Source organism: Chroicocephalus ridibundus, chromosome 8 (assembly GCF_963924245.1).
Source record: "Chroicocephalus ridibundus chromosome 8, bChrRid1.1, whole genome shotgun sequence".
Classification (NCBI taxonomy): Eukaryota; Metazoa; Chordata; class Aves; order Charadriiformes; family Laridae; genus Chroicocephalus; species Chroicocephalus ridibundus.
The window spans coordinates 24,395,080-24,411,011 of NC_086291.1; the positions used below are offsets into that span (position 1 = coordinate 24,395,080).

Here is a 15,932-nt window from a genome sequence, read left to right on the forward strand (position 1 = left end):
CTAGTATTAATGTTGAGTAAAAACATTGCAAAAAATATAGAACACCTGTTCATTTTGACATTTTGCAGAGGAGAACAACACAATTTTGGAAATGAGTCTTACCTCTTACATCTTGTCAGGGTGGGAATTTATTTTTGTTTTGCTAGAACTGTTTCTAATGTCAATTCTCAGCCTTTTTTTGTCAATGAATGACAGCAGACCAATTTTCTAAACCAGTGTTCTTCACATCCCCATGTGCAATATGATTTGGAGAGCAGATTGGCTCCCTATTAGTTAGGAAGGAAAAGTTTTAGTAAGAAATGGTTGTGTTTTTTCCCCAAAATAGATTCTATCTGTCCGTAGTTTTAACTCTTGAATGTGTGAGGAGTCTTCCTTGTTTTACACAGTTTTTCTGGATTCTTCTATTTTGCTTAAAACAGGGTCATTTTTATTTTCTTATAGTTTCGTGGTTTTTAAAATTTAATAGCAAAGATATTTGTACTTTCCTCTTTTTGTCATTCAGTTTTTTTGTAGCAGTTGTGCAGTCAGTTTCACTTTCCACAACTTAGTTGTTCCTGTCCAGATCTGGTAACTGTGGTCTTGGTTTTAGTAGTCTTTAAGGTTAACGTCGTAAATTGTTTATATTTAAGAAGTAAGTACTGATCTTATGACTTTGTGAAAGATTAACCTTTCACAAGGTTATAGCAAAACCTATAACAAAAATAGAAATATTGCTATTACTTTTCCTGTGAATGAAAGAATAGAAGGATACCAGGTGAAGTAAAAAAACCCTTAACTTTTATTTAGGCATTTAATCTTAAGTCAGCTTAATGATCATATCAGAAAAATAAAGTACTATTTTTGTGGAAGACCATAACATTAGGAATATAAAATACAGGAAAAATAGAAGTGGAAAAACTGGCAAGAGATGGTCTGAAACTTCGGTAGTATTGAACAGGTGCTTAATGTTAAGCTGCCTCTTGGGACTCAAATTTGGCAACGTTTGAAGAACATGGTTCTTGTTTGTATGATAAAACTTTTGTGTTTTATAAACCTTTTACTAATATGAAGGAAAAACTTCCATGTAGCTGAGCGACAGGGAAAACAAACTACACATAATCTACCAAGAAGCTTTTCTAAATCTTTTTTATTTCTTCAGCATTTCTATTTACTACCTTTTTTTCTGCCATCATTATGCTGTCATACAGTTATGAATTTTGTTCCTTGCATGCAACACTTTGGAGTCTGTACCTTACCTAGCGACTATTGGTTTGTTAGAGGAGAGGATGCGCTATTGTGACCAATAGTATTTGTGTGATAATGTGTATATGTAGTGGATAAATCTGTGGGCAGTAGGGGCAAAATGGAGCCCAGTTCAGTATTTATCACACAGACTAAAAGAAATGCATTGACTGGCTTCTGAATAGATTTGCATCTGCATCTCAAATTTACAACTTGGCACCTCAACAAATACTACTTTTTTCCTCGAATCTATGTAAGTGATGTGCCATAAATAAACCGTACCTGTGTCTGTAGGAAGCAAACAATAAGAAGAAACAACACGTGTTCTTGTCACTATAGTATGTGTTCATTGTGCACTTTTACAGTTTTTACAGGTTGTGGCTGCATGTTATTCATCTGCAGACTCATAATTGAGAAGGCAGTTAACACTTGCTGTTAATACTTGAGAATTGAGGGGCACAGGTGATGCACCAAGCAATGCTGCTGACAGTAAAACTATCATGGATCATTTCAGTTGTGTACTACACGTTCTAGAAGAGCTACATCTGCTCTTTGCAGGATGAAAACTTGCTGGAGTGGTAATGAGTTCTTTATGCTGAATGCCCACTTAATCTCTGAATGAGCATCACAGTGTGAAATAGGAAATTTGATACAGCAGTTGTATTGCCTCACTTAAATTGCTGTAGTGTTTTACTGCCTGTGATTCTACGGATTTTTTTTTTTTAATTTATGAAATCTTAAGATTTATTTTCCCCCTTTCTCTGCAAGGTGTTCGTGCAATCTGTCTTCTTTCTTTTACTTACCAGGATCTCTTTTTAGGAGGTGTTATAGGCCAAGAAGTAGCTGAACTAAGTGGAACATTCTATTGGAAAGATTTGCGATCAACTTGCTCGATCAGCTTAAGTACAAATAGTCAAAATTTTGTGCTAAACTTTTCCAATCTGTTGTTCTTTCACATCGTATAACATGCTCCATTTCCCAAATTGAAGGTACTTGAGTAAATGTCTTGTTGGCTGGGAGAGGCCTGAGATCTAGTATATGTTAATTTGCATGATGAAATTGTCCCTATTTAGCAGAAGGAGCAATGTTCAAATTTGTGTTCAGAACTTGGTAACAAAACTCTTACTGATTTTGCAGTACTATGATTTAAACTTATGCTAAGAATAAAAGGATCACAAGTTATTACTTTGTTGTGAACTGTCACTGAAGTCTGTTGTGGCATTTAAGCAGTTTAAAATTGCAAATCTCGTCTCCAATTGTGGTATGGTTGGAAAGAAGGCAGTGCAGTATTTGTTTTCAGTCTACAAATAACAGTATGTAAAATCTTAGAACTCATTCTGATAAAAAAATAAATATGAAGGAATCCTAATACCTTAATGTATCAAATATGTGAAAAATTATCAGCTATTCTGACTTTGCTCTTTTTTTTTTTAAGGCAAAGAGAGAATGTTATTCTGTCTTCTCATACCTGAAATCTTAATCTTGTTGCATTTAATTCTCAGTTGCCTGATTAGTTTTATTATGGGGATATTAGTTACATTCTGCTGGCACTTTGTGTTCTCTTCCTTTCTTATTTTGTCATAGTGTGGGATTGCCTTACTTCAGGATTTAAATAGATGGCTTACATAAACTATCTGCAGGAATATCCTTATAATAAAAATACTTGTGGTTACTTGTGTTAGCTACACCCAGTTCTTTAACTTGTAGACTAGACAGTAATTACGTACATTAAGTAGCAACCTGATTTCCAGCTAAATACTGATTCTCCTAGAAAAAGGACGTTCTGTTCTGGAAAGGTACTCTGTGATAGAGGCACTGAGAGGTCCACATTTGCATCATTGAACACTGATTGATACTTAATACACTCACATATCAGTTTAATATCTGCATTTCTTGCTTCGTTGTGTTACTCAGTGGAAGTATGCGTGCTAGCTGTTTTTTTGGTTTTGTCTACAATCATTCTAAAACTGTAAGTCACTATGTGGCCTGCATCATTGCCAGATGCCTTAAATATTTCTATTTACAAACCTATGCTGTACCTTAACTATGTCTAATAGGGTACCTTTGCATTTACTGAGTTGGCCTGGAACTATGGCGGTACTCTGAATATACCAGCAATGAGGATTAAGTTTCTGGCCTCTATTTCTGCCCGTAATTATTCCATTTTAAGGAATGTATTTACATTTCAATCTGATTGCTGGGTGAAAATAGGGTGTTCAGTGTGAGTAGAGGTAGCAGATTCTGTCCAGAAATTTGAATGTTCCTTAACTGAAAGTGTTAAATTTTTCTTTAGTTTTTGGTATGATATATGTTTCTCTTGTTGCATAGCGTGTATGCAGTTTTTATCTGCTGCTTGTGTATTTTGTATGAAAGGAAAAGAAAATAACCCTTAAGAACGCGGGCGAGCTGCTTTCTGACTCAGAGAAGGAAGATGCTTCTGGATTCAGTTACCATGATTGTTTGGAATAATTTTTTTTATGATCTGGCATAAATAACTTGTGTCATTAAGACTGCTTGTGTTTTAAGGTTGATAATTGTGAGTAATATGGAAAATAATGCTAGGTAATGCTTACTTGTTAAAGGAGGTGTTTGCACAACCCTTTAACAACAGAGGGGAAAAATGAACAAAAAGGGTACAGAGTTTAAAAGGCTTGTCATGTTGCAGACCTTTAGCATTACTTAAAGCCCCAAATGCTCTATTAAGCTACATAATCCAGAAACAGAAAGGAAAAAACCTCCTCTTAATACACAGAATAAGTGGAAAGTATATACAGGGCATGTAAAAATGCTCCTAGGCTTTTGTTTGCCCTTGACAGAATGTTGTATAAGCCAGGGCATCTAGTCTGCTGTGCCAAAAAGAGATGCAAGTGGAGGCAGAATCAAGAGGAATTAGCCTACGTGAAAGGGCACTGAGGAAACGAACCTTCTCTTACCTGTATTTAGAACTCACTGTGCAGCAAGGTCAATTGGGTTTAGGTAACCAAAGGAATAAAGGAAACCACAAACAAACAATGTTTTTAGAAATAGAGTAATAAATTAAATATCTCCACTGTTACCATGTCTGTCATAGTCCAGGACCATATTAGCAATTAAATAATAAATGTTGTACTCTGGTCTGGAGCTGTGTTCTTCTAGAGTCAACTGTGGATGCGGTGAGATCCTCACTTCGTTGTAAGCAAAATTTGTCTCAGAAATGCTCGTCACCTATTAGGTTGTGGGGGGTTTTGTGTTTGTTTTTTTTTTTTTTTTTTTAAAGATCATGTCAAGATTTAGAAGGATCTCATTGCTAGGATCTTTTTAAAGCTAATTTAAAAATATAAATAGAATTTAATATACTAGTATGATTTATAATTATGTATTTAATCTTGTAAAGTAGTTGTGGGGTTTTATGCAATATTTTCATTATGTTGTTTCACATAGTTATTAATATTTTCAATAAAATTCTTTTACAGTCCTACTTTGTACTCCTTTGGACTGTTCTGGGCATACCTGTGCTCCTTTGCCATTAGGGGGTTTCTCCTCCTGCAATCATATTGATGAGTAAATTAAAATAAATTGAAGAGTAAATTAAAATACTTGGATAAAAACCCTTTTATTCTATTCGGGTAAATGCAGTAGTAGAAACAAATTGGGGAGAGAAATGAAGAACAGCATCAGTTGGATCACTCAGGAGCGTGTGACAGATAATGATAGTATTTGTGTGATTTTGCATTTAGCAATTTTAATTTTTTGAGGGGACGTGTCACGAGTGTCATAGCTCCTATTATTAGTATTTTTCTACTCTTTTATAACCTCTGTGCTTCTGTTGACTGTCTGAAAAGAGTGTTTGTTATACTGAAGTAATTAAGTCTTGGGCATTAACTGGCTAAGAAGGGGGGTGAAATAATTTCATGCATAATGGGGTCTGTCATTCTTGTCTGCCAGTCTGGCCCAAATCACAACAATACTTCACTATAGTAATTCTGTGCTTTTGATTCATAAAAGGTAGTTAGCGATGCATTGACCAGTTCTGGTGATAAATGCCTGTATAGCCTTATGCTGTCAGTTACAATTTTTTGATTCTCTTTCCAGCAAGGAGCTGATGGTTTCGTATATGAGATAGCTCTGTCTATGTGGTTTGAGGAAAGGAGAGGAAACTTCATATTCCTTCTTCTATGAGTCTGCCATAAGTGAAATTCCAGGTTTGCGGAGCAGGGGGTTGGTAGGTGTTCTATTTTGTTGAAAGAACATCACATGTGGCACAAACCTGATACAATACCCACCCCTTCCACCCATGTTAGGATTGTCTGCAATATTCAGTAATGTGTCTTAGTTTAACATGGGCCCATATTATAAGTCAGCATAGTAAATATAATTGGGGTGCAGGAGGGAGCACCTGAATCAAGAACATTAGACAGTGGTATTAATTTATTTGCAGCTTGTCTGATGAGTCTGACAGCATAGAATGTGTTAGGCTTGGTCTTTCCTGTGCTCCATAGTCATTACAAGCTCTGCAGAATCTGCTTTATCGGACTCACACCTAGGAGGAGTGTCTGAGGTAATTGTTTATGAACCTCAGCTTTCCTGTTCTGTCCTTTAGATGCAACCTGTTAATGTCTGATGTGCACTGACTGCACTTGGATTGTATGCTGGAAAGTACGCTTGCATGCTGCTAAGACAGTCCTTTAAAAGAAGCCCTGTGGTTCATTCTGGGGGTATTTCAGTATTTATTGGTATTTATATTCTGGCAGTATTTCAGAGCAGGTATTGCTCCATGTCATCATTGACCCTGAATAAAACCTCAAATTTTTGTCAGTGAAGGTGGTTTCTATGTGCTGTCAGCTAATCAGCTGTTGAACTTCTGTCAAAAGTGGTGCAGAGAGGAGTTTAAAAATAAGCTTCCAAGGGTAACCACACTGGTCATAGTACAGCGTTTCTTATACTTGTATTTTACTGTGCTCAAGGTTTGGAAAAAATGGCTTTTTCCCAACCTGGCACACAGTTATTTTAAGGTTCCTTAGCAGTGAAATATTTATTACTACAGAAATGCTAATGATGATGCTGTTTACTATGTAAATACAATATTAAACTTGATATAGAATTTTAAGGGGCTTTTTTGCTTATTTTAGGCTTAGTTGCTGATTCAGGTGAATTTTAAAAATGTCCTTGGACAGCATTGAAGACTAAAATTATGGTTTGTCTAGCTCTGAGTGTTCCTTGTTGTACTAGTTGTGTTTATATGCTGTTTTGTATTTTGAAGGTCTGGAGCCAAGCTAATCTCTATTTTTCGGTAATAGAATTGTCAGTATATTTTTGTTGTTGTTTAGTCTGTTTCCTTTCTCCATAGGATATGCAAAGCTCTGTTTTGTTTTTAGATAATCCAGTTCAAGCTTCTTTTCCTTTTTTTTCCCCCCATGCTGTAACCTCTTCCCAAAAGGAAATCCAAACTTATTTCACTGTTGGGGAAATTTGCCTTAATGTTGAAACAACAAATCTCTGTAGCTGTTTTTTTCTAAGGAAATATGATTTGTGCAATTAGTCTACTGCTATCTGTACTTTCCTCCAGGAGCTTTTGAATCTCCGTCAGTGATGACTTCATTTGGCAGATGCTCTGTTCCTATAGCTTTGTGAAAAATAGCAGATGGGTAGAGAAGGCATTACTTGATTGTCTCCTTTAGGGAAAAGCAGAAAGAATTGAACTGAACAGAATAGCATTCTGTTTGTCAGCCCCCAAGCGACCAGTCAGCCTACGTCAGCCATGTAACTGTAGATAAACAATGCAATACTTCTGATCATCTGACAAACTCCAAAAAGTAAGGTATGGGTTGAGGGAAGAAGACAATGAAGCTGCAGAAATCTACAGTTTTAAGGGGATACAGGGGAAAAAAACATTTCCCTCTCCACCATATTGTGATTATTGGCTCTATATACTGCTAATAAATAGCAGTATCAGCTTTCTGTTGCTTGCTGATTCATGGAAATGTGGTACTCTATCAAAAGTTAAAATGAAGGGATCTATCATAGACATTCAGTGTAATGAAGAACTGGAAACTGGTTAAAGTGCTTGTCTACCATTGTGGTAAAATTCATAGTATGTAATCAAATCTTTTCTGAAATGGAAATTGCCTTAAAACATGAAACACTTGTCTTGAAGTTGTAATACCTAGGACAATTAGCTTGCATAACAGGCTTTTGAGAAGGAAATTATAGCTATTTTTTTATTGCTGTCAGTGACTTGAAATGTACTGATCAGAATTGAAGATGGGGGTGTCTTGGTTTCTTCCATAATTTTTCTTGAGAGAGAGTGAGCCTCATTCAAGTCTTAGCCCACACACACATACATACATATATATATATATATATATATATCAGTGATTCAGTTCAGTGATGTTAATGGAAGGTTGAGGTGTACTTTCTTTGAATATCAGCCATTAGGCCTTCATTCCCTTTCTGAGAACACTGATAATAATTTTATGACAAATACTGAAGCAAACATGATGGGGTTTCATGTTTTAAAGCACTGTTGTGTGGAATTACTTTCAGTTTGTAATATTAGTATTTTATGTTTTTTTTTTTTATTTCATTGTAAAATATGTAGAAATTAACCTAATAGATTTTGTGCAATTTCAGAGAATGAAGTTAAAAGTAGTTTCATAGAATTTAGTAAGGAATTCAGTCTTAAAACCTCGCGCAAACCCCAAGCTTCTGTATCGCTTCTATGTAAATCTGTGGTATAATAGAAAATAATAAAAAGAGACTTTTTGACAGTGATAAGTACATTTTCTTGATAAAGGACTGAATTGAGGCAAAGTTACCTTTTTACTGATGGTTTAATTGAAGATCCTTTAGCTGTCTATAGACGAGGTGAATGAGCCCTAACTATGGCTCACCATTTTCTCCAAATAAGGGTTGATAAAGTTCATATTTTGTCTAATACGGGATATAAACTTGGTGCTACATTTGATTGCTTAACCTCTGCCTTGCTTTATTTGATTTTTTGGAGGTGGTGTTGGTTTTGGTATCATACCATTGTGTAATTAGTAACACCAGTTTAATTTTCCGCTTCTGAAGAAGGCCCAGTCTTTTTTCTGTGTACTTTTTTCTGTGACTTAGAAATTGCAAAAAAGCTGGGATTTCCTGCATTTGGGAGCTGGCATAGTAAAATTGTGCATATTAAAGTTGTGTATACAACTTCCATTTTCTATTTATGCTTTCCTGAAGGGCAGTTCTGTAGTGTGGATATGGATTTTGCATTGTTTAAAGGTGTGGAGGGAATAAACTTAAAGCAGCAGCTTTGCATTAATACAGATTTTTTTCCTAGTAAGCACCAAGTGCTTTTTTCATGCTACATGAAGTTTTAATTAAAAATGCAAGTTTAGGAGAAAGCCCGTTTCGCTGTTAGATATGCCGATAGAGTAGACCTTTTCCCGATCTCTGTAAATTCACTAGGCTTTTCTGCTGAAGTACTGTGTCCTCTGAGTCAATCTCAAGTTGATCACCAGCTGGAGAAAGGCTTGGTTACACAGAGAGTTTCTGAAGAGTTGAGATGCATCAGTTGAAAGAGCAAGGCTTAGTTTGCTATAGTGTAATCCTCCCAAGGCCGGTTTACACCTGAGAGATACTGTCTGTGGAAATGTTCATTGATTTCCACCTCCTGAATTTTGAATCCACTACTCTAATTAATATGCTTTAAGTTTGCTTACTGATTACATGTTGGCATGGCTGAAGGTATAACTTGACATCCTAATGAGTTACAGGTGAAGGACGTGAGCTATGAAGACCAGGCCCAGTAATTTTTGTTGGATCTGTGACCATGATGTGTTGGCCAACTTGGGCGTGTCTGTATCACCCTCCCAAGACCAGGAATGTGCTGCATGGCCAGTAAGGAGGGAAGAAAGCAGGAGTAGTGGTTCTAGCTGGTGGGAGATGGTGGCATCGGTCAGCAGATGAGGTTAAGTAGGAGGACAGAAGTGTAGCTCAGATAAAACAAAGTTATAAACAGCTGATGTGAAATGTACTTCTAAATATAACTGATATTTAAATAAATGCCGTCATTTTGATGTACTTTTAAATATAACTGGTGTTTTATTAAGTTTGGCTTTTTATTTTTAAAATAAAGCTTCTTAAACCAAATTATTCAGTTAATTACAATTACAGCATAAATATACAAACACATTACCAGTCATTATTTCATGATCCATGCCAGTTGCCAAAGTGCACACTTTTTATTTTGTGGCATGTAGTAATTTGCATGAGTGTATCCATCTGTGGAAGAGAACTTGCAGTGACCTTGCATTTGCTGAGCACCGGGAATGCTCATGGATGATTGCTGTAGAGTGGGCGGCTTACAGCTATCTGCTTGTATGAGTTATCTGATTTGAGGTTCGGACAAACTTCCGGAGAGTAAATACCTGTAACACAGTCTTCCCAATATGTGGGTTGCAATGGTATTGTAAACTGTATGTGTCACACTTTGTAATTGCAAAAATATACCCACACCCACTTGTTGATGCCAAATAATTCTAATGGTGAGCATGGAAGGGCAAAGTAGTTGTTTGACTGGAAGAATGTGGATGGTCTGTTTGAGGGATGCTGTCAAGGTAGAGTATGATGGGAAACATGAATCTTCACAGCTGGTACTTGATAAAGCTAATGAGAGGAAAAAGCATGGCCTACATAGACAATTAAAAATAGAGGGTCGCATTTTCTTCTGGTGACAGCTTTAAATCTGAGCTCTGCTCTTGTCTTTTGACATCTCTGCAGTCTCTTGATGAAATATGCATTTGTGAATTACACAACTATATGTTTACTTGCAAAGGAAGGTAATATTAGTACTGAGCAATAAATACATCAACTTCTCTACTAAAAATAAGCTTAAAAGTGGGTAAAGTTTTGAATACAGTGTTTCTTTTCTGTTAATCTTTTCTCTGCCAGCCCAAACATGTCTAACTTCTCAGTGCTGGCTGCTGCAATCCCTTTGAAGTAGAATTTGGAGCTCATATGACAATGTTGCAGCATTTTGGAATGTGAAGCCAGCGTAAAAAAAACCCCAAACCAAAACCTCAATCCCCCATCACTCCTCACTTTTCTTTTGGGAGCCGGGAGGGGAAGGGAGAATAGAGTGTAAACCTCTGCTGGCTTCTGTGCTCTAATGTTCTGGGTGGGATGGTCTCCAGAATGGATGATCTCCAGATGGGATTGTGTCAGCCGGCTCTGACTACTGCGGGAATTCAGCAAACTGTCAGGGTTTCAGCAGTACTGTTTACGTGTAAAGCAGTTTGTGATCTGTTTTATATTATGCCTTTCAGTCTGTAGCTTTCATCCTTTAAGCTTTTGCTTGGAATTTCATGAGGCCAAATAATACTAACAAGGGTAAACTACTTGAAGTTTCCGACAGAAAAAAAGAGAGCATTGATTTTTATTAAACCTTCTTTGCTTTCTCACTTGCCTACAGGGATTGCCATATGTATGTAGAAGGCTTTGGCTCTGGCTTTAAGTTCTTGATTGATGCTTCCTGCTTAGTAGGAGTAGTGTTATGCTTTTAGATCAGCTGCAAATGGTTATGAGTTATTAACTGACTATGAGACTTCAAGCCAAGCATCTTGTGTTCCCTTTGCAGAAACGCAGCTGAATGGAGCTTAAAGGGCCACACATGAAAGAACTTGAACACGTTTCTGAAGGTTTAAGATGTGTCTGACAGTGACCTCCTTACCTTACTAATAAAGAAGAGGTTTTCAACAGGAGCTTAGGATATCTTTACTCCAACTTATTAATATACTAACTGGAATGGTGGTGTGACAACAATTCTCCGTAGTACTTACCCTACTACAGAACAGTATTATTTTCTCTACTGATAATGCAACTCAATGGAGGAAAGTAATGTTTTGATAAGCATGCGTGAAGATCGTTCCTTTCATGTGCGATACAGGTAAGATTGTATTAATTTTAGTATGGATGAATAAGTGCTGTTAACAATAGGAAATTAAACAAGTTACAACGAATAGTTTGGTATCTCTGTTACTAGCATTACTGAAACAGAAAGCTAAAATAACTTTTTTTCTTTGCTTTTCTCAATTTTTGAACTATGAAAATTCACTTTTGTTATATAGTAGGTTATATTAGTATAATTGCATGATTGTATAGTATTGGAACTGTGTTGGTTGCAGAATAGTACACGACTGTCTGTATTTTTTTTTATTTCCGATAGAATGATATGAAGTATGATCCCTGCATGGTAATCCCTGCTCTCTCATCTTTTAGCGTTTGCGCTGCATGTGCAAATTGTTCTGTCTGCTAAAGTTCTCTGTACTTGCCTCGTTATTGCTTCTATGAGTGATGAATTTTTAGGTGCGCTGTCACCCAGAGTAGTGTTTTCCTTGCTTAAAATAAAGAGATTTGATTGATAGATAGAAACTGCTTTAATACTTTGGGCTAAAAAAGTACTGTTATTGCAAGTTAAGAGGATATGTGATTTCCCTGTATCATTTTTCTTCTGAAAATCCCCTTTACAGACCTGGGACATCACGTTAGCATTGCAGATTCCCTCTAATGAACCTGAACAACGGAAGCATTGTGTAGTGCATGGTATTTGGACGGCTGGTGTTTGGAAGGGTAAATCTTCCAGCTCATTCAATAGGAAGGGACACAGAAACACTGGAATGATTGCATTCCAGTGCAGAAATAAAAAGCGTGGTTCTTCTTGTGTGCTCCCCCCACCCTCTACTCTGGTCATTCTTGCTTTGGAGGCCTTTTCCTTGCTAGCTAACAGGAACAAAGCACTACGCTTACTTGTAAGACAGCACATGCCACGGCTTAAAATTAATCCTGAAAACATTCTGATAGTGTTAAGTTGCTGTTAGATTGGTCTTCTCTTTTGTTTCATAGAAGTACAGTCTTAGTTCTGGTTAGCAGTGCAGTCAGCAGGAGGAGCTTTTTCATGGTTAGTAAGGAGAAAATTAGCAAATAAACTGTAATTTGCTCTCTGCTCTCTTTATTTTGCTAAAATCTTTACATCGTGACTTTGACAGCAGGAATCCGTAAGTGTGTGAGCATGATGTTTCTTCCGTGCTAAGTGTTTCTGGAATCTGTCTAACTCCCAGAATTCCTGTAACATGTTTACCCACACTGTTGCTGATGCTCTTGGTCCTCCCCAGAAAACTATAGAAGGTCTTTGCTCACTCTTTAAAAAAAGCAGGAGCTGTTCAGGGTACTATTATAGAAGTAAATGGATGAAGAAAGTGGCACGGCCAATTGTCTGGTTTAAATTGACAAGCCAACAAAAAAATTGGCAAGCACAGTCAGGGCAAAAAGTCTTCCTACCTTATGCTGTATTTCAGTACAGGCTTGAATGATACTGATTAACAATAAAAATATTAATGGCTTTATTAAACTTTTCTGTGAGAACTGTAATCTGATGAACATTTAAAAAACATAAAGGCATAATGCTTTTTACTTTTTTTTTAAATATTAAACTTTTCTAAAACTTAGAGAAACTGCAGATTAATTCAGTGTATTGAACTGGAATTTTATGATGATTTAACTTAACATCTATAATTTGGAAAGATTTTATTTGGTTGTAGTTTAAAATTTAATGCAGGAAAGAATATGTCATAAATTACTGGGGGTGGTAGTTTTATTTATCGGTTGTTTAGTGACTGAAAAAAAATGCTGAAGTTAATAGGTGGGGCTAATAAGTGATCTATAGAGTAAATATTTGTAGAACGCACTTGTCTTGGCCTGCTAAATTCATACACCAAAAACTTGTAACTGCTTTGATCTTGACTGGAGCAAAAGGACCCAAAATTCAGGTGTGTGGTTTCCTTGTGTGTGTGCGTGTGTGCTGTTTCTAAATTTGCCATCAAACTTAGTTTGACTAAACAAAGGGTTGCTTTGGAGTGGTCCAAGTGGTATGCTTCTGCATGATCTATAGAAACTAAGAATAAGGGCAGGAGTCAGGAACGTTCTGTGATCTTTATTTTAGGATGGTGTGGTTTAGTGATTTTATGCATCTGAATTACAGAGATGTAATAGGGATTTTTTTTGTTTGCTTCTAGGTATGTTATGTATATCAACATGTTTCATGGCAAACTGTATGGCAGCCCCGCTCCCCCTCAATGGCAAAAAAATCCTTTTAGTGGGAATTGAACAGAATAAAACTAAATTAATTGTGTTTAAAGATTGTAGTCATTGATGAGTCTTCTTGCCGCCTTCTAGTGCCTTATTTCATACCAGTTTTCTGTTCTTTATTTCAAGATGAGAACAGCTGCAGGAACGGAGACTCCAAAATAGGAGAAAAAAACCAGGCAGGCTAGGGTGGAGGCATACACATAGCGTTTATATTCTTACAAATATAAAGGTTCAAAAGAGAATACAAAGAAGGTCAGAGAAGAACAAGGGAAAAAAGAAAAAGAAAGGGGAGTTGGGGGGAGAGGAAGGGGAGAAAAGAGAAGGGAGCCAGACAAGATGAGAAGCTTAGAGGGACAGATAAGGATGAGGTAGTTTTACAAATGAGAAATTATTCAGGAGATGCCAACCTTTCAGAGAACAGGTCCAGGCAACTATAAACAGAATAACAAAATGAAGCCCTGTATGAGTATTTCCACAGTGATATCTGGAAGAACATTATCCTGTTTAGCAGGAACAGAATTTCATTAGGAGTACACAGATGAATGGGCCTTGTTCTCTTCCCGTCTCTGGGGACTCAATGTATCTTTTGTTTAGCCATTGCGTGTTGAATAAATAAGTAATTCAATTCAGCCCTGGGAACAGAGAAAGTAATTTCATATTCTCCTTGTAACTATTTAATGACTTCCTAAAACATTGATAACCTACCTAGCCCTGGCTAGTCTGTCAATGTGCTATTTAACCATTAGTAGTGACAGTTAAAACTCCTAAGAGGTGATGGCTTTTTAACCGGAGAACATGTATGTAAATCTTAAACAAACAAAAAAACCCCACCAAAAACCAACCCAGTTGTGTTAATTTTCGTAACAGTTCTTTAAGTAATGGAGAAAAAAAATCCCCAAAAAACCCAAATCTCTTCTCAGTCCAGTTTTGGTACTTTATGGATAAGCCTAGCAAACTTTTAAAATAACTGAATGATTTCATAGGTCTTATATAACGTGAATAAAATATTAATGTTGGGTACAGACAACTGGGGAAATAAATATTTCATTTTCTCTGTTATTTTCTTTTTTTTTATAGCTTGTTTAGACTTTGAAGTTCTAGAAGGTCAGTAAGAATGGATACAAATGGAATTATGGCTTTAATTTGCTGTACAGAGTCTAGCGACTTGTTAACCCAACCTTTCTAGAGTTGCACTCAAGACTAGGCTTAAATTTTGGATTCTTTTTTACTCAAACAATTACTAATTCTCATTCTCATTTACTTCCTGTCATTCTGGTTGAATTAAAACACTGTAATAATAGCTGATTTTCACCAGCCTGGGTGTAAGCCTTGGCTTCATAGTTATTTATGTTATGTATGAAAAACCCCAAATCTTTCATTTTTCTAAGTCTGGGGTTTTTTGAGTCTGGCTTGCAAAGTCAAAAGTTCCTTGATGAAATGGTAATGCTGCCTTGGCATTTGGCAGTCTTTGGCACTCTCTGAAATTAACTGCAGTATATCAGGAAAATTACTGGTCCATAGCATTGTCTGTTATTGTGTCTTTGTGTCTTTTTAAACTATGCCTTTTCTTCATTGATTGGGTGGCTGATGCATCACAGTTGCAAATCAAAACATGATGGGCTTTTTTAATGGGATAAATTCACTTATAGAACTGAGTCCAATATAACATTTTGACTATTATGTCACATAAACATTTTGCTGAAAGCTCTTTTTAACCATTCAAGCTAAAAATCTAAAGAAATGAATGTGATTGTGTAATGGTCTAAATCTTTGCAGTAAGGAGCACCATATTTTCTCGCCGTCACTTTAATTGGACATGTCAGTTAACATGAGGTGCCCGGAGAGAACCTCTTTGGATAGGATTAAGATTACCCAATGAAGTGTTTTAGGTCTTAAACCTTCAGTTGCTGATGGTGTAATCATTTCTGTGTTGTACTTAACGGTACTTAATCATTTCTGCCTTTTTCTGTCTTACATTCAACACATGCACAATGTAATAAACACCAGGTTGTGTGTTCTAGCAAATAGGAATGCTTTAACTTCTCTGAGAAGAGTTTCCAAACCTAAAAATACTGCATGTGTTATGGATATCCAACCTGAGAAGTTGGGCCTGGGAAGAACTTCGTGCCTGAGTTGTTATTTGCTGTCTGCATCTTTACCAACTACCAAGCATACAGTATTTTTAATTGCAAAAGTTAAATATGTCTGTCATCTCGTTGTGCTTAAATTGTGGAATGTCGAAGACCAGCAGGTATGGTACTATTTTGTATTGGTGGCTTATTTTACTTATGATCCAAATTCTTCTAGTTCTGTGGAAAGTAATTGGATTTTTCAAATATATTTTCTTCTTGCTCAGAATTTAATAGAATACATAACCTATTTTTTTCTGATTTAGAAAATAAACAAACGTAAGTACTGCAGGTATGTTAAATACTTCATCACTGTCTTGCAAAACAGCTGTCTTCTGGTGTTGCCATTAAAATAACTTTTGGAAAAGTCGACATTTGATTGTTGCTATTACTGATCTATGCATATGAAGGGAAACAGTTTTAGGAATAGAATTCTAAACGGTTTATTCTTACAACCAGGTGAAAATCGAATAATGA

The 15,932-nt window shown here is 36.3% G+C and overlaps 1 protein-coding gene across 3 annotated transcripts in view; it reads left to right on the forward strand.

The window, feature by feature from the left end:
• The window catches only part of GPSM2 (G protein signaling modulator 2), a 31,443-nt gene that overhangs the window by 1,890 nt on the left and 13,621 nt on the right, over positions 1-15,932 (forward strand). For 2 of the 3 annotated variants that reach the window (XM_063345286.1, XM_063345288.1), the window contains exon 2: positions 10,820-11,128. The exons of the other annotated variant lie outside the window; for it this stretch is intronic. In XM_063345286.1, the coding sequence (XP_063201356.1) occupies positions 11,067-11,128 (62 nt within the window). In that variant the 5' untranslated portion in view covers positions 10,820-11,066. The remainder of the gene's footprint in view (positions 1-10,819; positions 11,129-15,932) is intronic. 3 annotated transcript variants of the gene reach the window in all.